Genomic DNA, 23,525 nt, shown 5'->3' with positions numbered 1-23,525 from the left:
CCTCATGGGAAATTCTATCCAATCCATTCATCGACACAACCTACAGGAGTGAGTCTCCCAGGCCAGGTCGACAGACAGATCCCCCTCCCCCAGGCTTCGGAGCCTGACCTCCAGGCTGAGCTGCAGCTTCCAAATGCTATCTACACAGCTATTTTAAGCCCCAGGCAGGCTGGGAGCCTTGCTCCCCGCTGGCTGTGTAGACATACTGACGGCGGCCCTAGGTTCAACCCAACTTTGGGCTGTCCAAAGCCAGCGACAGCTGCCACCATTCAACCATGTCAGAATCACACAATTCTAACAGCGGTCCCCATCCCTCGGTCATGTCACTCATGATGTGATCTGAGGGTCCTGTGATAGTTCCGAGGATTCCAAGCAGCAAGTCGATAGTACCCAGCTGGCAGCAATCAGCTGGAGTGCTGGGCCTGGCTGCTCACTTCAGAACTGAGGCTTCCTGACTATGGGTCCCAGATCACAAGGATCCTGCTTTAATCCTCCGTTATCATCTGGCTAGTCTAAAGATAGGAGCTATATGCAATCCTCGGAGCTGGAGCTGGATTTCAACTCTCCCAGCACTCGCACAAAGTTTGAGTTGGTGCAGATCTGAGGTTTTGGTTTAGGCCTCTAATTTCTACCCTTTGAAAATTTCCTGCCAGGTAAATATAAGAACGGCCATACTGGGTCAGACCAATGGTCCATCTAGCTCAGTATCCTGTCTTCTGACAGTGGCCAAATCCAGGTGCTTCAAAGGGAATGAAGAAAATAGGCAATCGTCAAGGGTTCCATCGCCTGTTGTCCACTCACAGCTTCTTGGCAGCTAGAGGTTTAGGGATACCCAGAGCATGGAGGTCACATCCCTGACCATCAGTGGCTATTAGCCAAGAAGGACCTATCCTCCAGGAACTTATCTAAATCTTTTTTGAGCCCCCATTATAGTTTTGGCCCATACCAACAAGTTCCATAGGTTGACTGTGCGTTGTGTGAAGAAGTACTTTTTCGTTTGTTTTAAACCTGCTGCCTATTAATTTCATCAGGTAACCCCTGGTTCTTGTGTTATGTGAAGGGGAAATAACACTTCCTTAGTCACTTTCTCCACACCAGTCATGATTTTATAGATCTCTATCCGATCCCCTCTTAGTCGTCTCTTTTTCAACCTGAACCAGTCCCAATCTTTACAATCTCTCCTCATATGGCAGCTGTTCCATACCCTTAATCATTTTTGTTGCCTTCTCTGTACCTTTTCCAATTCTAATGTACTTTTTTTGAGATATATGCTGTATCACAGTGCCTGCCATGACACTGGCATCACAACATGCTGACGTAGCAATGACACTCTGTGTTGTCCTGTTCCACCCTGGCATTGCCATGTTGTAACACCCCCAAAGGTATTTAAGGGTGTCTTTATGCCCTTCCAGCCCAGTGTGGGGATGCGCTCAGCCCCATCAAAATCAGGACTGCCCAGCTCAAACATGAACCAGCGTCCACCTTGCTGCTAGGACTGACAAGCCCCAACTGTAATTTCTGTGAACAACGGAAAACACGTAAGGCAGATTCTGCTCGCAGTCACACCAGCGTAAAGCTGGAGTAACTCCACCGAAGCCACTGATCTCAGTGAGAACAAACTATGTCTCTTAATAATTAACTGGGATATACTGAAAGCTTGCTCAGCCCCAGAGGCTTAGTAAAAATAAAATCCCCACTCTTCAGCTGTGTGACTGACTCCCAACAACTTACCCCGGACATCGAGTTTGCCTGCAATCGTTGTTTTACGGCATACGCATTGTACCTTCACTTGTCAGCCTGTTCTCAACAGCGAGCAGCTGGGCAGAACAGAGGGTCAGCGCAAACTGCATGTGTGGCCATGAACCAAAACAAAGCCTAATGTCAGGCCTGCCAGATCTGGCAACGTCCCGGTGAAGTAATGGTGAAACCTAGTTGGAGGTAACCCTTATCTTTCAGCTACTGTCTCTGCAGGTCATAAAAGTCCAGCCTCAGTTACCCCAATGGTCTAGTTTCTAAATAGGACATTGATCTGTGCATCTTTTTGGTCTGTATAATTTGGACTGTATAAATTAGATGTAGGGCCAAATTCATAGTTTGTGTATTAACTTTAGTGGGGTTACCCCAAGGATGAAGATAGCCTGGTGTTGATTAGATATTTAAGGCCAAATTCACACTGATGTAACTTTACTGACTGCATGGGAGTGTCATCGGAGATTAATTTGGCCCTCTGATGCTGAACACGACATAGTGTACTTACCAAACGCTTTGGCGACATCTCCTGGACAGCTACAGCCTCCATCCTGCAACAAGCAAAACAAAATAGAAGTCAGTGAACAGCAGAGAGCTCACATTCATTGGTGCCCTCAAGGCTAATACCAAACCTGTAATAACACAGCAAACCTTGGGAACCAGCATGGAAAATTCAAATGTAATGATTAGCATGATTAGGTGCCAGTGGAAATGACAAAGCTGTGTGCGCATTTAGGACACAACAACTGGACAGGGTTTTTAGGAACCCAGATTATTCATTGTAGTTCCATTATTTTTTTAACCTTATTTACTCTGCTACACATTCTGCTAATGATACTTACTGGTAAAAGCAGAATCATACACTCCCTGTTGCAAACCCCAGACGCATTGCTACTACTGAGGTCTATTATAAACCAACAGAGACATTTTAAATGTTGGTTTACTGTACATTGAGGGGTCACAGCAGAAGGCAATGTGCTAGCAGAAATAGCTTTTTGATGCAATAATCCACAAGTGAGTTGGGTAATCTGGCTCTAGTACAAGATATGATTCTCTCATCATGTTCTTCACCATATGCTATGGGCTTCGTAAAGCAGAAGCTTGAGGTTTTTCATCTTCGACTTGAATGTTTCATTTTCTGTGCAATGTGGTGGTGGCAGTGAGTGGAATGGTGGTTGGGGAAGAGCCATGTAGGTGGAGGAGGGGAGGAATGAAGGATTCTGGGGCAGTTCTGTGTATGTTAATGTAGGCCATGACCTGTAAAGTGCTGAGCACTTATTGCAAGGTGCTAAATGCCCTTCAAGCTGATTGATGAGTATGTGACCTGAGGGAGCACCTTACAGGATCCACCCTTTCCAGGTAGGCCTAACAACTTTCCTGCTTTTGATTTTGTTGTGCAAGCTGCTCCAAAGCTAGTATTTTTACCTCATTTTGCTTCACTTTTTCCCCATCTGCAGCAGTTTGTGCTTGTGTATGACCCGTGCAGCTGAGCACAGCCAGAAACCCCCATCTCTGCTGCATTTTAGAACAGACACTGGCAGCAGTGGGCGTGATAAGCCTTGGGTGTGCACACAAGTGTTTTATGGGCTTTCCAAAGGAAACTGAGCCAGTGGCCTAAGTTGGTATCATGGTGCTTTGATTGCCCAGGGGGAATAGATCCTGCTGATGTTTGGGGGGTTTACTCTGTTTGCTGATAGCAAGAGAGACACTGTGATAGAGGTTAAGATAGCTGAACCTCTTGCTGTCAGCTCCTACAAGGGAATGCTTCTGGGCTGTGAGCAACGTTTCCTCACTGATGGGCCCCATCAGTGGCTTCCACTCCCTCTCATAGCCTGCCAGAACCCAGGAGACAGATCATCTACGAGGAACAAGGTACGGCATTTGCCTAATTGTTACTGTCTGTCTGAGAATATGAGGCTAGTTTAGCAGCAACAGCAGTTGTGTTTATGGGCTATACCTATTCAGTAGCTTTGTGTCTTATTTTTGCAACTATCCCAACTGCACAGGTGACAGGGACCTAAAACCTCACTTAAAAACTTAAGTAATAGGGGCCTTAGTGTATAATTATCATTTATTAATTTTATAATTCACTTACAGTGCAATAAAATTTCACGGTGTATAACAGACAGAGTAAGATTAATGCCCCAAACATCTGAGCATACAATCTAAGATAAAGAAAAATACTACTACTACTTCAGAACTAAATGGTGCTTTTCATCAAGAGAGATCTCAAAGCCATTTACAAAGGTGCGTAAACATCATAATCCGCATTTTACAGAGTGGGTAACTGAGGCGCAGAAAGATGTGATAATAAATAGCTCTAGATACACTGTGATAGAACAAACAAAATGTCACACATAATTAGGGTGACCAGACATCAAGTGTGAAAAATCAGGACAGGGCGTGGGGGGTAATAGGAGCCTATATAAGAAAGAGAGCCAAAAATCAGGACTGTACCTATAAAATCGGGACATCGGGTCACCCTACACATCATAACCTGTGTTAAAAGAACATTACTAAGGTTGCAAAGTCAAGCACTCCAAAGTTGGGAAATACCAGATTTAAGGTTTCCTGTACCACATTTTGTGCATATGCACTATGATACAGTCTTTAATTACATGATCACATACTATTTTTTTCCACTGGACCCAGTTCAGTCAGTCCCAGTTCTCCCACATCCTGGCTCCTCATCAGAGCTGTCTCCCCTCCCCCTTTACCTCAATTTCCTTGTCCCACTGGTTCTCAGTCCAAGTTTCCTTGCCCACCCTGCACTCCAGCTCCTCATCCAATCTCAGTTTCCTCCCACCTATTGGCTCCCAGTCCCCCCTGGCTCCCAATCCCAGTCTCCTTGCCCAGCCAGTCCCAGTCTCGCCTTCCACCCCAACTTCCAGTCTCAGTTTCCCACTCTGCCCCTCCCCGCCTCCATTCCTGTTCTTCCCAACTTCCTAGGCTTCTTTTCCCAATCTGCTCCCTCTGCCAGGTTCAGCTCTTGTCTCCTCTGTCATTCAATCAGAAAGCTCCTCCTTCACCTGCCTGGGCCCCAGAAGTATGGAGGAGGGGGTGTCATTTAGAGCAAAGGTTAGCCAGGCTCCCTGCTCTTAGATCAGGTGCCTGGACTGTCATAGCACACAGTAGCCCAGGGCTACAATTGCAGGGCAAATCCCAAGCCCCAGAGAGAAACAGGCTCAATGCTGATGGAATCTTCTGGGAATTTAGCAGCTAAAGTCTCTACTGAGCATGTGCAAAATTTGATTTTTCAAAGGCTTATAATAACTTAGCCAAATTTTTGCAGCTTTCGCGGGGACAACAAATGGCACGCCTGCGACAAAGGCCACCCCCTGCTAAATTTTGAGTTCCTGGTTCAAAACCTGGGGGCGCTATAATTTTTCACACAAAAAAGTTGCCAGAATTTTTTTTAACAAGGGCAAATAAGCATATTTTTTCCCTAGCCTCATTCTCAGAAATGGCTGAACCATTTTGTCTGAAATTTTCCTAAACAATTCAGCCTGAGGCAGACCCTAGCATGGAAAATTTCCCTCCAAACAGTTATACTTTGGCAAAGTTTGAAAACAGGGTATTATAATGGGAAGTGTCAAGCAACTTTAATAATAGAGCAACCTAATCAGCCCCGCCTATAGCACCAGCAAAAATATATATCTGCTATACTACGTGAAGAACACACATGATATACACAATACAACAGTATATACATATGGCACAGTTAAGCATGGGCAAAATGGAGTGGCAGCAGCTGAGTGAAGAATACCTAAGTCATCCTGCTTATGTAGCAAGTGATGGTTCAGGCAGGCTAACGGGTCTCTACCACATGATGGGGCAGCATGAGAGAATGTGCATTGCCTCTTTGTGGGGGCACATATAATATATGCCTTCGTCTATAGTAGAAATGCACTTCATTTTCAAGATTGCTGGCTTATTAAAGTGTATGTCTGCTTTTCTATGCAGGACAATAGTTTTCTGACCTAAAAGAAACAGAAACTTTATCCCAAGCAAAGCCATGAAGAGTGAACTTGCCTGCTGAATAACCTCCTTGCTGCAGCTTACTTCTTCACTTTCATAAGACCAATGTGCTAATGCAGCAGGGAAAGTGAGAAAGGAGACAGTTAACCTCCTAGTGTAGACCAGGCCGGAGAGCCATGTCGAATGTAGCAGCGTTAAATTGAATTAACCCTGCACCCGTCCACACAACAAAGCTATTTAGTTCGACATAGAGGTCTCTTAAATTCGATTTCTGTACTCCTCCCCAACGAGGGGAGTAGCGCTAAATTCGACATGGCCATGTCGAATTAGGGTAGGTGTGGATGGAAATCGACGGTAATAGCTCCGGGAGCTATCCCACAGTGCACCACTCTGTTGACGCTCTGGACAGCAGTCCGAGCTCGGATGCTCTGACCAGCCACACAGGAAAAGCCCCGGGAAAATTTGAATTCCTTTTCCTGTCTGGGCAGTTTGAATCTCATTTCCTGTTTGGACATTGTGGCGAGCTCAGCAGCACTGGCAACGATGCAGAGCTCTCCAGCAGAGGTGACCATGCAATCCCAGAATAGAAAGAGGGCCCCAGCATGGACTGATCGGGAAGTCTTGGATCTGATCGCTGTGTGGGGCGATGAGTCCGTGCTTTCGGAGCTGCGCTCGAAAAGACGGAACGCAAAGATCTACGAGAAGATCTCAAAAGCCATGACAGAGAGAGGATACAGCCGGGATGCAACGCAGTGCCGCGTGAAAATCAAGGAGCTGAGACAAGGCTACCAGAAGACCAAAGAGGCAAACGGACGCTCCGGATCCCAGCCCCAGACATGCCGTTTCTACGAGGCACTGCATTCCATTTTAGGTGCGGCCGCCACCACTACCCCACCACTGACCGTGGACTCTGAGGATGGGATTTTGTCGAGGGCCGCTTCCTCGGAGATGTTAGCGGACGGGGAAGATGAGGAAGGAGATGAGGAGGACGAGGCAGTCGACAGCGCTTACAACGCTGATTTCCCCGACAGCCAGGATCTCTTCATCACCCTCACAGAGATCCCCTACCAACCGTCCCCAGGCGTTAACCAGGACCCAGAATCAGAGGAAGGATCAGTCGGTAAGTGTTTAAAACATGTAAACATTTATTTTGAACAGAACAGGAATATTAACAATATTAACAATGGGTTTTTCATGATTAGTTTGCCCTAGGCGCTTAACGTTTTAGCCCTTGGCAGTGCAACTACTGCAAAAGAATCAAACAATGTCCGGTTTATGATGATTAGTTTGCCCTAGGCGCTCTACTTTTTAGTCCTTGCCAGTGCAGCTACTGGAAAAGAAGGTCTATATGTCTGGGGATAGAGCTAAAATCCTCATGGGACATCTCCACGAAGCTCTCCTGGAGGTAATTGGAAAGCCTTTGCATGAGGTTCCTGGGGAGAGCGGCCTTATTGGGTCCTCCGTGGTAGGAAACTTTTCCACGCCAGGCTATCATCAAGTACTCCGGGATCATTGCCTTGCAGAGCATGGTGGCATACGGCCCTGGTTTTTGCTGGCTTTCACGCAGCATGCGGTCTTTCTCTGTCCCAGAAATCCTCAGCAGAGTGATGTCGCTCATGGTGACCTGCTTTGAATTAGGGGAATGTTACTGTTGGGACTGCTTGCCTGTTCCTTTACAGAACTGTAACCGGCGGTTTACAGCCACGCGGTGGAGGCGGGAGAGGGGCAGCATACAGGGATCTTTCCCGGGGACAGCCGCGAGGGGGTGGGACAGGGGCAGAGTTCATGCTTGCCGGATTGCCGGCAGCAGGAACTGGCCAACGCTAGGAGCATTGCTTTGAACGTGAAAGGAGGGCACTGCTATAATTTAAGTTTTAAGCAGCCAAAAGTCTACGGCTTACCATGTCAGCCTGCTACCCGAATTCCACTGTCCTGCCCCGCTTGTCTGATCTCCAGTGCAAGACCCCAGGCACTGAATGCGAAGGCCGAAAATTCGACCTTGTCCTGAGTGCGCATGTGATAGGTGCTGTGCATGGTCTTCTTCACAGAGAAAGACTATGTTCATTGTTCACAAAAAATTATCTTTGTGAGGAATTCACTCCCTTTTTCCCATCCCACAGCTACGACTGTCTCCCGACCTACCCTGGCATCCCCCTCCCAGAGGCTGGCGCAGATTAGGCGGAGAAAGAAAAGGACACGGGACGACATGTTCTCAGAACTTATGGGCTGCTCCCGAGCCGAGGCGGCCCAGCAGACCCAGTGGAGGGAGAACATGCCCCAAATCCATCGATCACACATTGAACGGGAGGAGAGGTGGCATCAGGAAGACCAGCAGGCGACTCAAACGCTGCTTGGACTAATGAGGGAGCAAACAGACACGCTCCGGCGCCTTGTGGATGTTCTGCAGGACCGGAGGCAGGAGGACAGAGCCCCGCTGCAGTGTATCTCTAACCGCCCTCCCCCGCCACAAAGTCCCATACCCCCCTCACCCAAAGTCCCAAGAAGGAGGGGCGGCAGGGGCCGTGAAAACTGTCACTCCACCCCTGCAGACTGCTCGAGTACCAGAAGGCTCTTATTCCCCAAAATTTGATAAGTCCTTTCCTTCCCGCCTCACCCAAGCCCCCGTCCCCGTTTCATCCCCTAACTGTGTAGTTGCTAATAAAAAATACGTTTCTGTTAATTACTGTTTCCATCATGTTCTTTTACAGGAGAGTCTGTTTGAAGGGTGGAAGGGGGTTGGTAATTGGAGAGGACAGTCACCTTTACCAGCGTACAGACACGGGAGCAGGTTCAGCAGCAGGTCAGACACACATTGCAGTCACTAGGCACCCTGGTCAGTCTGGGAGGTGGTTTTCATGTTCTGTGTGGGGGTGGGCTATGTGACTTTGTGGCGGGGGAGGGCGGTTAGAGATCTTATGCAGCGGTCCTTATCCTGGATCACAGAGCCACGCAGCAGGGGATCTGTAACCGTCCTCCCCCGCCACAAAGTCACATGGCTCCCACACACAGAGTCCCGAAAAGGAGGGGTGGCAGGCTCCGTTGAAACAACCAGTCCAGCACTGCGGACCGCTCTAGGAGCAGGAGCCTGTCATTCCTCGAGTTTATAAGCGTTCTTTCCATCACTACGCCCGCTCCCCACCACAGTCTGCGTCCCAGTTTCAACCCTTTACCGCGAAACCCGTAATAAAGACAACGATGTTCATTAACAAAGTTTCATGTATTTTATTTTTAAAGGTGTGTTGGAAGGGGGGGGGGTGAACGGGGTATGTAGCTGCAGAGGATAGTCAACATAAACTGGGTAAAGAAACGGGGGCAGGTTCAGCTTCTCTTTAAACAAAGTTAATAGTCACAGGTTACCCTGCTCACTGAGGAACCTAGCTTTCAAAGCCTCCCGGATGCACAGCGCATCCCGCTGGGCTCTTCTAATCGCACGGCTGTCTGGCTGGGCGTAATCAGCAGCCAGGCTATTTGCCTCAACCTCCCACCCCGCCATAAAGGTCTCCCCCTTGCTCTCACAGAGATTGTGGAGCACACAGCAAGCTGCAATAACAATGGGGATATTGGTTTCGCTGAGATCAGAGCGAGTCAGTAAGCTTCTCCATCTCCCCTTGAGACATCCAAAAGCACACTCCACCACCATTCTGCACTTGCTGAGACGGTAGTTGAACAGTTCTTTTTCAGTGTCCAGGGCGCCTGTATAGGGCTTCATGAGCCAGGGCATTAGCGGGTAGGCTGGGTCCCCGAGGATGACTATAGGCATCTCCACATCCCCAACAGTTATTTTGTGGTCCGGGAAGTAAATACCTTCCTGCAGCCGTCTAAACAGACCAGAGTTCCCGAAAACACGAGCGTCATGAACCTTGCCCGGCCATCCGACGTTGATGTTTGTAAAACGTCCCCTATGGTCCACCAGTGCTTGCAGCATCATTGAAAAGTAGCCCTTTCGGTTAATGTACTGGCTGGCCTGGTGGTCCGGTCCCAGGATAGGGATGTGAGTTCCATCTATAGCCCCACCGCAGTTTGGGAATCCCATCGCGGCGAAGCCATCTATGATGACCTGCACATTTCCAAGGGTCACTACCTTTGACAGCAGTAGCTCAACGATTGCATTGGCTACTTGCATCACAGCAACCCCCACGGTAGATTTGCCCACGCCAAAGTGGTTCGCGACTGACCGGTAGCTGTCTGGCGTTGCAAGCTTCCAAAGGGCTATGGCCACTCGCTTCTGGACAGTCAGGGCTGCTCGCATCCGGGTGTCCTTGCGCTTCAGGGCAGGGGACAGCAGCTCACAAAGTTCCAGGAAAGTTCCCTTCCGCATCCGAAAGTTTCGCAGCCACTGTGATTCATCCCAGTGAATGCAGCACTATGCGGTCCCACCAGTCCGTGCTTGTTTCCCGGGCCCAGAATCGCCGTTCCACAGCATCAACATGACCCATTGCCACCATGATGTTCATGGCGCGGGGTCCCGTGCTTTGCGAGAGGTCTGTGCCACTCTCAGACTTCAGGTCCTCACCGCGATGCCGTAACCTCCTCGCCCGATTTCTCAGCATCTGCCTCTGGAAAAGGTGGACGATAAGGTGCGAGGTGTTGACAACGGCCATAACTGCAGCGATGGTCGCAGCGGGCTCCATGCTCGCAGTGCTGTGGCGTCCGCGCTGTCACTCACCAGAAAAGCGCGCGAAATGAAATGATTGCCCGCCGGCACTTTCAGGGAGGGAGGGCAGGAGTGACGGTTGGATGACGACAGTTACCCAAAACCACCCTCAACACATTTTTTTCCCCAGCAGGCATTGGGGGCTCGACCCAGAATTCCAATGGGCAGCGGGGACTGCGGGAACTGTGGGATAGCTGCCCACAGTGCACCGCTTCCAATGTCAACGCTTGCCCCGTTAGTGTGGACTCAAAGTCGAATTACTGCCCTTAGTGTGGATACACACGTTCGACTTTGTAATATCGATTCCACATATTCGATTTAAGTAAAATCGAACTACTCTCGTAGTGTAGACATACCCTCAGACAAAATAGCAGGGGGCCAAAAAAAGGTCCATGTCTTTTTGACAGTGTTTCCTCTTTTCTTTCAGTGGATTGTGAAAGATTCATTTCTGAGATGAGCTTTGGGTCTTAAAGTTTAGTTAAAGCCAGAAAAATAGGTGGACCAAACTTCATCCCTGGTGCAACTCAACTGGTAGACAGGGAATGAATTTGGCCCACCATGTAAGAACTGGCACCTTCTCACTCAACGTATCTGCCCCGTGAGTCATATCTGCTCACTGTATTGATTTAAACAAGTTTTAAATGCAGTTACCATTGCAGTGCTCATACAGCTATGGGAGAGTTAGCTGGGGCCTGTTCTGTTCATATAATGCACCCACCACTGGGATGTGACTGGTCCATTCCATTTTTAAGATATCCTTCACTTTGTAGGCAAACAGCACCAAAGCCAGCTATACCCCTACCTAAACAAGACTAGTTCATGGATGAAGAGCAAATGGCTGAAACAGCACTGGGAGGTGGAGGAAAACCATTCCAAAGAACTAACAAGTGTCAGATCATTACCCAAAATCAAGGGTGTCTGCCTGCAGAACATGAAGATGGTATGTAGCTTTGGAATACTTTGACATTCCTCGCTGATACCAGATATCAAAATAACCACAGCTGCTAACAATGTGTCTTCCACTTACATTCCACCCAGACAGATGCAGACTTGGCCCTGGTGATCCATGTACTCGTCACCTCCAGGCTTGATTATTGTAACATGCTGCACCTGGGGCTGTAAACAAGAGCTGTGAAAACCCTCAGGTGGTTCAAAACGTGGCAGACCCCCTGCTTAAGCTTCCTGAGTTGATGTGAACACACCATTCTGGTTTTCCAGTCACCATCCTAATGCCTGATTGAATGCTGCAGATCAGCTAAGGCCTTGGCTAAACTTGGCAATTCATAGCGCTGCCGTGGCAGCACTGCCGCGGCAGCGCTGTGAAGCGCGAGTGTAGTCGCGCCGCCAGCGCTGCAAGAGCTCTCTCGCAGCGCTGTAAGTACTCCACCTCTCCGAGGGGAGTAGCTTGCAGCGCTGCGAGCGAGCGTGCAGCGCTGCAGGCGCTGATTACACTGGTGCTTTACAGCACTGCGCTCGGGGGGGGGGGCGTTTTCACACCCCTGAGCGCAGCAAGTTACAGCGCTGTACAGCACCAGTGTAGCCAAGGCCTAAGGGTTCAGAGGTGAGATCCTCACCCTCAGTCTCATCCCTTTACACTGGATCCCAGTGGTGTAAAGGGACCCTAAAGGCCTCGGTTCCAGCTGGAGGATTCCCCTGGCTCAGGTACTGTAGCACACAGCCACAAGGCTATCCTCCAAGGACTCCCCCATACGTCACAAGCCCTAGCTTAAAGGGTTTGTCGGGGGCAGGCTGCAGACTTTCCAGGCAGTGCTGCTGCCCATATGGTAGCCTAGGCTCTCATAACTAACACAGGTGCCAGGTTTAAAGTATAGAATAGAATATATGGAGATATACCTATCTCATAGAACTGGAAGGGACCCTGAAAGGTCATCGAGTCCAGCCCCCTGCCTTCACTAGCAGGACCAAGTACTGATTTTGCCCCAGATCCGTAGGTGGCCCCCTCAAGGATTGAACTCACAACCCTGGGTTTAGTAGGCCAATGCTCAAACCACTGAGTTATGCTGGAAGCTGCTCTGGCCCCCAAAACTGCCCAGGATCGGGAGTGTGCAAAGGTGGCTGAAAGCCATGTTAGAACTCCCTCTGCCTGGGATGAAGTTCTGTGCTGCATCTCTTAGGTTATGTCTACACTACAAGTTAGGGCTGTGATTCCCAGCTCATGTAGACATACTTGTGGTAACACAGGCAGCAGCAGTGGTGACATGGGCTAACCGCCCTGAATACATAGCCAGAGGGTTAAGGTGGATTTGTACTCAGGATGGATAGCTACTGCCTGTGCTACACTATTACTCAAGCTAGCAGTGTGCTAAAAGTATGTCTACTCGATCTGGGAATCACACCGTCTTCTCAAGTGTAGGCACAGACAGAACAGAATCTCCCCTCAAGTCCTGATCTTCAAAGTTTTCAGTGGGTTGAGTCCACCCTATTTTAGGGACACCTCTGTCTCTCTGACATAAGCCTGGGCTTTCTCACAATAAAATAAAGCCTCTCTATCTTTTTGTGGATAGGGGAGAGAGAACTAAAGAGAAGGTAACTATTTTAAGTGAGTGGATTTTGCAAAACACTCAGTCAGATATCACCGTGATGAGTGTCGTATAAATGTATACATTACATTACATTAGAACAGATAGCTAAGAAATATGCCATCAACAAAATTCATAGCTAAATTCAGCCAGTAGACCCTTTATTATTGGTAATGACACAAGAGTCAGAAAGAACCCAGCTGCAATGCTTAGATCCCAAGCAGAGTGTACCGTGCAGCAGTTAGGGGGGAAATATTTCCTTTTTTTTTTTTTTCCTTAACAGAACATATCTGAGCTTGAGATCAATGAAATGGATTAAATATGGAGCCCTACAATCTCATTGCACTAAATGGGGTTGCATGGTCATAACTGGGAGGGGAATTTGAACCAATCACTGTTCTGACTAACTGTACTTCAATTACTGTAAAGTCCAAGTATTAAAAAAAACCCTATTATAGTGCATCCAAACACTAGATTCTTCCTTGCCATGCCTCCAATTGTATCCATTAACAATCTCTGTACAAGGGAACTCTTGTGTGTAAATTAATGAAAAGACTCCCATTCCCCATTGTCTCTTAGTAACCGTAATCTCTCCAGCAATTTAAGGGAGCCAAACTCAAATACTGGCAGAAGAGATGACAGGTTCTTGTGTTTTTGACTGCTGTCAAAAGCCTAAAGCCTTTGTTCTCCAAGCATATGTCTACACTTTGAGCTGCGGGTGTGATTCCCAGCGCAAGGAGACATATTTCACACTAGCTCTCATCAAGCTAGCATACTAAAAATAGAGTGTAGTCATTGGTGCGAGTGGCAGGAAGGACTAGCCACCCCAAGTACTTCCCCAGCCAAATCCCTAGGCACATACTGTGGTCAGCTACCCCCTCGCACTGCTCACAATGCTGCAACTACACTCTATTTTTATCATACAAGTTTGATGGGAGCTAGTGTGAGCATGTCGCCTCAAGATGGGAATCATAATACCCCCAGCTCAACATGTAGACATATCCAAGAGGCAAGTGAGCAGTGTTTAAGTGGATAGAGTTTATTAAAAAAAAAAAAACAACAACAAAAAACAATCTAGAGTTCAGGCCCCAGCCAAACCTTGGATCTGGGCCCAAATCAAAACACCTGATCCAAGACTTTAAGGAGTTTGAAATATGCATCTGGATCCAAATTCTGAGCCCATCTCTATTAAAAAATAAAATTCTTTAGAATGGTGAGTGGAAGAAAGGGATCATTGGAAAATCAGGATGGTTCTGTAAACATCACTGCTTTGATACCACCTATTAAATTCTCAAGACTTCTTGATAGTGGTGTGGAGTATGAGCTGCTGCAATTTGACTGAGGCCTTGGCTACACTCGCGGCAGCGCTGTGAAGCACGAGTGTAGTCGCGCCGCCAGCGCTGCGAGAGCTCTCTCGCAGCGCTGCAAGTACTCCACCTCTCCGAGGGGAATAGCTTGCAGCGCTGCGAGGGAGCGTGCAGCGCTGCAGGCGCTGATTACATTGGCGCTTTACAGCGCTGCACTCGCTGCGCTCAGGGGGGGTGTTTTTTCACACCCCTGAGCGCAGCAAGTGCAGCGCTGTGAATTGCCAGTGTAGCCAAGGCCTGAGTTTTGTGGTGGTAATGACTTGAGGCTCTGGGGAATAAGAATGTCTCCTCTTCCCAGTAACTTGATACTCTGAAATGTTCTAACTTGAAAGGGTCTGTTTGTATTTCTTGGAACTGGATGTGTAATAGACTGGGGGCAGGGAGGAGGAAAGCAAGTACTAGTTAAAATCAGATCTTTATCCCTTTTTTATTATTCATTCATACATATTTTTTCTCCTCCCCTGCTCACCTATATGGAGTTCACAGGAGCAAGTAGAAATACCAGACCATATATAAAAGTAATTCATAATTTGATGAGTTATGGAGTTTTACTGATGTGTTCATGGCAACAGCAGAGACCAAAACAATATGTATGAAAGTCTGAGACATGTGGCTCTGCAGTCACCCCTCCCTAACATTTCAACTTGTCTTGGTGGGGTGAGGACCCCTGCAGCTCCACTGTCTGAAAGGCCCTGTTGTCAGTACACAAGCTCCTAGTAGGGTGGCTGCCTGTGACTCTCCATGTCCTGCTCACTGGTAACAACCACCCTTTTCTTTCACCCATTCAAAGGGATCTTCCTTCCACAGGGACAGTTGTTTGCCTCCATATCAAAATGTTAACTTTCTTTTAATTCTGTTAATTTATTTCCCAGACTTTGGAGTTTTGTAATTTTCTACTGGGAGATGCGGGGGGCTGAGAAGGAAATTTTCTAAAGCACAAATAGGGATTAAGTGCCCAATTCCCACTGAAAGTCAGCAGGAATTGGGTATCATTTGTACTGTTGCAAACCTCTGCCTGATTAACTAAGAACTACAAAAGAGAGTTTAATGAAGATCCTTAGTTCAGTGTTCCGGGCTGTTTATTTAGCATTCCTGCCCTCATTTGCAGCGAGTGGTGTTTGGCAGACTATACTCACTTACAGAAATGATATGCCCCTTCAGGCCATGGGCAGAGTCTGCACACTCGATCACAGCACTCAGCTGAGGGTAGCCCACACCTGTCTTAATCCGGGTGGTGCACACAGAACCTAGATGAAAAGAAAATAAGATCAAAAGAATGTAGCCAACAGGCTAGCAGAAAAAAATTTCTGTTGATTTTTATTTCCGCAACAGAAAATTGGGTTTTAGCCTAAATGAATTTTTTTTTAAACAAAAAGTGTCTGCCTTCCATGGAAAATTTTAACTTTTCATCATAAAACAGAACATCTGAAAACTGAAATATTTTGATTTTGAAACACTGCCACAGTGGCTCATGGGAGTTGTAGTTCAGGTGCCTCATATCCCCATTCCCTTTTATGGGCCAGGCTCCCAGGTTGGACTTCCTTTCCCATAATGCACCACCATTCCCAGGGATTCCCATGATGTACTTCCCTCTAAGAGGGAAGACCATGTCTTGTGGGAGATGTAGTCCAACCAGGGAATCTACTCTACAGAGAAGAATGCTAGCATGAAGCACCAAAACTACAATTCCCATGAGACACCACAGCTGCATTTTTGAACAGATATATTTTGGGTCTTTGAAGAAATAATGTGATATGCTAATTTCTGCTGAAAATTCAAAAATTTTCAGAAGGAAATTTAGACAATTTTTTTTTTCATTTTTGTTGAAGTTTTCCACAGGAAAAAACCTCCATCTTTTTAACTATCTTTAGTACCCAGAACAGCAACATCTGGTTGATTAAAATAGCTGAGGACATAAAAAAAATGAACAACCAACATTCAAAAAATAAGTTTCAGAGTGGTAGCCGTGTTAGTCTGTATCAGCAAAAAGAACAAGGAGTACTTGTGGCACCTCTAAGGTGCCACAAGTACTCCTCAAAAAATAAGGTGATCAAAAGAAAACTGCCCTGTGTAATATAGTAGGAAACAGATTCTAGTCATTACATCTAATTATTAAAAAATGTAAATCTCTAAAACAATAAATGCTCAAGTTATCTTTGGTGTAACCCCAGTGAAGTGTCTTCAACGTTGTTGTTTTTTTTTAAATAAAGTAAGAGTCAAATAGAAAGTGGCCATCCTGACAATTTGGTGTTGTCATTTAGGATTCAGAGAATGCAACTCTGCATGATGAGCAAGAAAATGTCAAAGCTGTTATAAAGTAGATTCTAATCTCCATTTTTGTAATGCAGTCAAACAAACCCAGATTCCAACGCCCTAATCAATATATACAAGCAGAAGGGAACTATTGGAAAAATAGGAACTTCCATTGATCTTTCACAGGAGTAAAGATATTTAAACAGTGACTGATTTTTCTGAAAACTGGTTGGAAAATTAATTTAAATATAACCTTCAGTGGTAACTATTTAGCTGCCTCAAGCTTTATAATTTATCAAGGCAGTTTTCTTTGAAACAGGATGGCAGCTTGTCTGAGTAAAAACCTCAAGATTTTATCTTTTGTGAGTGAACTTTGTTACGTCTGCTCCTAGGCTGGATTACAACTGAAGATCTTTCTTGACAGGTCTCCCAGCAGAGAGTATAGTGCATTCACTGTTAAGGCTGCTACTCTGAAACCTGTCTCCACTTAGATGCCACAGACTAATTATTTCTGTGATGATTCACCTGTACTGTAGTCATTACACCTCAACATCTCTGCTGTTTGCATGTAAGGTATCTTATGGTTCTCCTACATCCTATTTTTCTGGACACAACTGCAAGTCTTATTACATCACTTGCTGCTCTCAAATTATCTGTTCACAGAATTCATTACACGAGTTAAAAGGCTTCACCTGGCTGTCCCTGGATCTTTTAATCAGTGAGTGCTACACTGGTCAATCCGAATGATACTTTCAAAATTAAGCCCAGTTTTATCAGTTTTTACATTTCCCTTTGCTTTGCATTGTGGTCCAGCGGCCAAGCCCTGAATTGGGCCTCAGAAGAACTGCATTCTGTTCCCAGCTCTGCTGCTGACCTGGTGCAAGTCACTTTGCCTCTCTGCGCCTTAGTTTCTCTATCTGTAAATTGAGGCTAATGATACTTACCTACTGTGTTAAAGTGCTCTGAGAGCTACCAATGACAAGCGCTGTATGAAAGATAGGTATTATTAGAGCAACTATTTGCTGTTTTTCTGCTTTCTGTTCAATGCTCTGGATGATTTTGTCTAAGTGTTTTCTAATGGTCTGCAATCACAGCTATTAAAAAAACAAAATCAGACTTCTATGAGAAGGGGAAAGGTAAATGGGAAGACACAAAAGGACCAGGCACGCCCTTGTTCTACAACCAACATCCAGTGACTCAGGGTTTGCCAACACTGACAAAAAAAAAAAAAAAAAAGACCCATAGCAGCGAGTGCCAGAGCCTGAGCTCACAAAACTCACACTATGGAGCTAAAAGTAGCAGCGTAGACATTTGGGCTGGAGTTGTAGCTCAGGCTCTGAAACCCCTCCCCTCTCCCCTCCCCTCCCCCCCCCCCCCCCCCGGGGTTTCAGAGCTCAAGCTCCGGCTGAGCCCAAACCTATATACTGCTATTTTTAGCCCCATAGCAGGAGCCCTAGTCAGATGACCTGGGCTTTGAGACTCATGGCCACAGGTCTTTTCTTTGTAGTATAAACATATCCTCGAAGACACAGGCCCAAAGGGGTAGGAGACAGAAGAAGAGGAAAGAAATTCTAGCTATATATCCCAGATAGCAGTACCAGGGAAGGGAACAAGGAAAAATAAAAAGACTCATGAAGTCCTATGGGATGCTCTCACACAGATGTAATTTACCCTAGAAAGTGCTACAGTGATTGGCACCTAAGAAACCATTAACAAACACATTACAACTACTAAATATTAATGCATCATACTTTGTACTTAGTGCTTTTCCATCCTTAGATCTCAAAGCACTTAGAGGTGTGCAAGGCGGCAATCTGATCTTAATATAGTTTTATAAATGATTTAGTGATTTACACTATGTTTATTAGGCAAGCGATGAAATAGGAGTGCCTACCCTGAACAATATATCCTCAGGAAACTTAACTGAGATGATTCAGCCTGTCTTTTTTGTAACAGGATGCGGCAAGTCTCACCAGCAGTCCCGAACATAGCATTGCCATTGATTGTGCCGACACCACCATGCTTCCTCTCATCCACACATCTTTAGCTCAGAATAACTCAGTGAAACAGATTCCAAAGCCAGAAGGGACCACTGTGATCGTTGGCCCCAACCCTCCTGTATAATACAGGCCCTAGAACTCACCCAAAATAATTCTGTTTGAACTAGAATCTCCCTTTTAAAAAACATCCAATCTTCTACTTCCAGCCACTGTCATTGCTCTGTCTGCTAGACTGAAGAGCCCATTATCAAACTTTTGTTCCCCATGTAGGTAACTACAGACTGTGATCAAGTCACCCCTTAAATTTCTCTTTGTTAAGCTAAACAGATTGAGTTCCTGTCACTATAAGGCTTGTTTGCTAATAGAGTCAGAGTGCTTAAGGCCAGAAAGGACCCAGTCTGGCTTCCTATATATCACAGGCCACGAACACCACCCAGCACCCTAAACCCAACACCTGAAATGAGACCAAAGTATTACAGTCCACAGGAGACTAGACTATGATGTGCCAAAGGCAGAGAATAGGAGGGACTGAGGTGCACCAAGGCCCCTGCAATGGCTGGGAAATGATTAAGTGAGATATACCCAGAGAATCCTGGCAGTGACCCGCACCTACACACTGCAGACAAAGGTGAAAAAAAACCCAGTCACTGCCAACTCTGCCCAGGGGGGAAATTCCTTCCTGCCCCCAAAATATGGTGACGCTGAGCATGTGAGCAAGAACCAGCCAGCCAAACACCTGAGAGAGAGAGAATGCTGAGTGCCACCTCAAAACCTCTGGCCCTCCCCATTCAATGTCCCATCTCCAGCCCTGGCCATCTCCGATGCTTCAGCGGAAGGAGATTAAAAAAACCCAACAACACTAGGGAGGAAAATATCCCTTCCTGACCCCTGCAGGTGGCTGGCTGAAACCCTGAAGCATGTGCTCTTAGGACCATAAGCCATAAACTGGAGGTGAGCCACAGGGCTGCTGAGTTGTACCCCCTACCATCACAAGCAACCCCATCATACAATTGCACTCATAAATTTTTCCAGCTCGCTCTTAAAACTAATGTCCCCACAACTCCTTGGGAGGTGTTCAGAACATCATCCCTCTGAAACCTCCTCCTAATTTCCAACCTGAATTTGTTCATGGCCAGTTTATAGCCATTTGTTCTTGTGCAAACATTGTCCTTTGGCTTAAATAGCTCTTCACTCTCCGTGGTATTTACCCCCCAACGTATTTATAGAGAGCAATCATATCCCATCTCAGCCTTCTTTCTGCTAAAGAAGCCAAATTGTTCCAGTCACCTCTCATAAAATAGGCCCTGCATTCCCCTGGTCATCCTAGTAGCTCATCTCTGCACCTGTTCCACTCTGAATTTATCTTTAACATGGGTGATCAAAATTATACACAGTATCCTAAATTAGCAGTGCCTTGTACAATATCATTAATACTTTTCTAGCTTTTCTGGAAATGCTTCACCTGATACATCCTAGGATTGCATTTGCCTTTTTCACAGCCGCATCACATTGGTGGCTCAGAGTCATCCTGTGATCAACCTACACACCCAGGTCTCTTGCCTCTCCTGTTGCTTCTAAGTGATAAGCTCCCAGCTTGTAGCAGGAATTCTTATTAGACCTAAGTGTATTTTGTACTATCGAATTTCATCCCATTTCTGTCACTCCAGTTTTCAAGATCATCCAGCGCTTCCTGTCTAATATTCCGATTGCCTCCGTATTGATGATGCCTCCCCCCTTCTGTGTGTCATCAGCAAATTTGCAACTCCTACTTTTTGTGCCAAGATCATTAATAAAAAAAATAGTAAATAAGATTGGTCCCAAGACCAATCCTTGAGGAACTCCACTAGTAACCTCCCTCCACTCTGCTAATTCCCTTTGCAGCACAACCTGTTGCCTTCTCCCCTTCAAGTAGAGAAAATCCATTGCATTTCCCTTATCAAAAATAATCAGTTATTTTTACAAAGAAGGAAATCAGGTTAGTCTGGTATGATCTATCTTTGGTAAACATCCCCTTTACCATTTACCTCCGTTAATTTAATTATTCTTCACTTCACAATTTGTTCTAAGGCAGTTTGCATACTACTGAAATCGGACTTACAGGTCTATAAGCACGTGATCACTTTATTCCCTTTCTTAAATATAGGTAGGATGTTAGCGATTCTCTAGTCATATGGTTCTTCCCCCATATAGACAGATTTATTAAAAATCCTTGCTACCAAAATAGCAATCCTATGCACCAGTTCTTTCAGTATTCTGGCATGGAAATGATCTGGTCCCCCCAGTTTTTGCACATCAAGGTCTTTAAGATTTTCCTCCACCACATATGTGGTAATTTTCATGTCTAGACACTCATGTCATCAGCCTTCCTGAACATGTTCCATATTATCATCCTTACTGAAAACCAAGGCAAAGCATTCATTTAGTTTTTGGCCCATACCTAGATTATCTTTAATCTCTTTCCCATCCCCACTAGCATCCCAACCTCATCCTTCCTTATTCTTTTTATTTAGATAAATAATAATGTTTTTTAAATTTCCTTGGCAAGAGTTAATTCAGCTTGACTTGTAGCAACTCCCACATTTTCTAATCTCCACAATGTAGGGTTTTTTTTGTTGATATACCCCTATTTTCCATTCCTATGTGCTCTCTGCTTACTCCTAATAACCCATTTTGAGGTGATTTATTCATCCAGCTGGGTCTGGAGCTTTTGCCTACAAGTTTTTCGTTTGCTTGGGATGCAAATTTCAGATAGTTTTCATATAGTTGAAAAAATTCCAAGCCTCTTCCACATTTAAATCCTTGAGCTCTTCAGTCAATCATTCTTGTGGCTCTTCATGCATATATCCTGCCCATTATCTCTCACATATACTGTCTCTGAGAACGGGGTCTACGACTCTGTTAACATGAATGGGCCCAGGCACCTTTAAAAAGTGCAATCCTGTGCACAGGTGAATGGCTGTGGCATATACGTTCAGTTCATCTATGCAACAACCCTTCCACCCACGTCTTCATTTTTCAGCCCAGATATGACTTACCAGGTCCGATACCCACTTTAATGATATCTGCTCCAGAAAGAGTAAGTTCCTCCACCATCTCTCCTGTCACCACATTACCTGCCTGAGACAGAAGCAACAATATTACACACGGGAGATTTTAAAGCCACATGCAGTAGAAAATAATGATGATACTGCTGGTTTTTATTCATTTCTTATACTAGCTGATATACCAGGAAGGGCAAACAGTTAACTTCACTCATTAGGGAACTGTACTTCTGTTATCATTACAATATTACCAGGTTGTCCACTGTACATTTCATATAAATTAGACAGATAACACAGGTACCTCCTGGATTCAAATCAGATTAGTGATTGGCCCAAACATCTCTAACTTGGATGTTTGGAACCCAAGCCCAGTTCCGGATTTTAATTTTGTGGCTGGTCTCTTGTTCAATAATGGGTTGCATTAAAACCCCATCCAGTGAATCGTTTATTCATGAAGGGCCAAATCCTCAAGTCATTTCCCACAGCAGCAAACGTCCAAAGAGTATACATGCCAACACCTATGGGAAGTGCATGCATCCTTAACCAGGCACAACTCTTGCATGTTGCTTGCATTAACCTTGATTCCTGCATGCCTTGCATCATCCATTTGTGATCCTTGTGCTAGTATGGGTTGTTCATTTTAGGGAGGATCTGAATTTAGATTCTGAGAGGTTAAAAACCACTTAGATCACCTTTAAATAAGGATCCTTACTAAAGCAGTCGTTTGTGGCAGCACTGATATGGAAGACCAGGGAGCAAATCCTAACTCAGTATTTACTCAGTCCTTATTCGGTCACAATGCCTATTGAAGTCAACAGAAATTGGATAATGTAGGGTGAGGCCCATTCTCTGTTTGCTGCTCTTGGCTTGTAACTCACTATTTATTTATTTTTAATGCATTTCAGTTCTCTTTTAGTAAAACTGAACTAGTCAGAAACCCACCATTTGAGACACTTAACAAACCAGCAACATTGTGGGCAGCAGATTGGGGTGTAGGAAACACTCAAAATCGTATGGAATTGATTTTTTAAAATAAGATAAAAAAAGATGAAAGACCAGCAAAAAATACAGGATGTAGAATTGGCTCAGTGCTCCAGCAAAGTGCTGCTTCTTTCCTGTCCTGCAGCCTCTTGCTGTGCTTTATGTTGTGTGCTCTTGGGTGAGGTGGAAGGAAGTGTGGCACTTGCAAGATTAAGAACGCGCTTTGTATCACTAAAGCAAATTACCATGTGCACAGTGTGATACTTGGTATGTTATGGTATATGAGTGCCTAGCTGTAGGTAACAGGTTTCTTGGTGTGTCTGGAGTGGTTGCTGGATCTGTGGAGGTGAATGTAGTGACCCGTGGGTTTCTGGTATATTCTATAGGTTCCATTGTTGAAGCCAGTCATGATGTGCAGGAAGTTGATGCTGGTGTGGGAGTGTTCTAGAGAGAGTTTGATGAATGGGCGGTGATGGTTGAAGTTGTTGTGGAAATCTATGAAGGAGTTCTGGTTGTCTGCCCAGAGGATGACAATATCACCGATATATCTCGGGTATATCATTGGTTTTATGTTTCATTTTTCCAGAAATTTTTCCTCAAGATGGGCCACGAAGAGGTCAGCATACTGGGGAGCCATCCTAGTACCCATGGCTGTTCCCAAGTTTGGGGAAAGTATTTATTGTTGAATGTAAAAGTTGTTAAGGGTGAAGCTGAAATGGTTGAGTTTGGTGTTTGGGGGGGAGGGGATATCTGAGTGTTGTCCATTGTCTTGTAGATATTTGAGACAGGCAGTGATGCTGTCATGGTGAGGGATGTTGGTGTATAGGGAGGTGACATCCAAGATGGCAAGAAATCGTTGATGTGGAGTTTCGGGAGGAAGTTGGTAGTGTCCTAGAGAAAGCTGGCCCTTCGTGCAGGGAGTGGTTTGAAGATGGTTTCTGTGAGTTCTAATATCCCTTGAG

The 23,525-nt window shown here is 45.7% G+C and overlaps 1 protein-coding gene across 2 annotated transcripts in view; it reads right to left on the bottom strand.

Annotated features, from left to right (window-relative positions):
• Nucleotides 1–23,525, bottom strand: part of GMPR (guanosine monophosphate reductase) — a 59,889-nt gene that overhangs the window by 15,857 nt on the left and 20,507 nt on the right. For both annotated transcript variants that reach the window (XM_065398822.1, XM_065398823.1), the window contains exons 5-7: nucleotides 21,577–21,658; nucleotides 15,429–15,535; nucleotides 2,258–2,300 (exon numbers count right to left, since the gene is read on the bottom strand). In XM_065398822.1, coding sequence (XP_065254894.1) covers nucleotides 2,258–2,300; nucleotides 15,429–15,535; nucleotides 21,577–21,658 — 232 coding nt within the window. The remainder of the gene's footprint in view (nucleotides 1–2,257; nucleotides 2,301–15,428; nucleotides 15,536–21,576; nucleotides 21,659–23,525) is intronic.

Source organism: Emys orbicularis, chromosome 2 (assembly GCF_028017835.1).
Source record: "Emys orbicularis isolate rEmyOrb1 chromosome 2, rEmyOrb1.hap1, whole genome shotgun sequence".
Classification (NCBI taxonomy): Eukaryota; Metazoa; Chordata; order Testudines; family Emydidae; genus Emys; species Emys orbicularis.
Note: the sequence above shows the minus strand (reverse complement) of the source record. Positions and strands in the feature narration are given on the sequence as shown.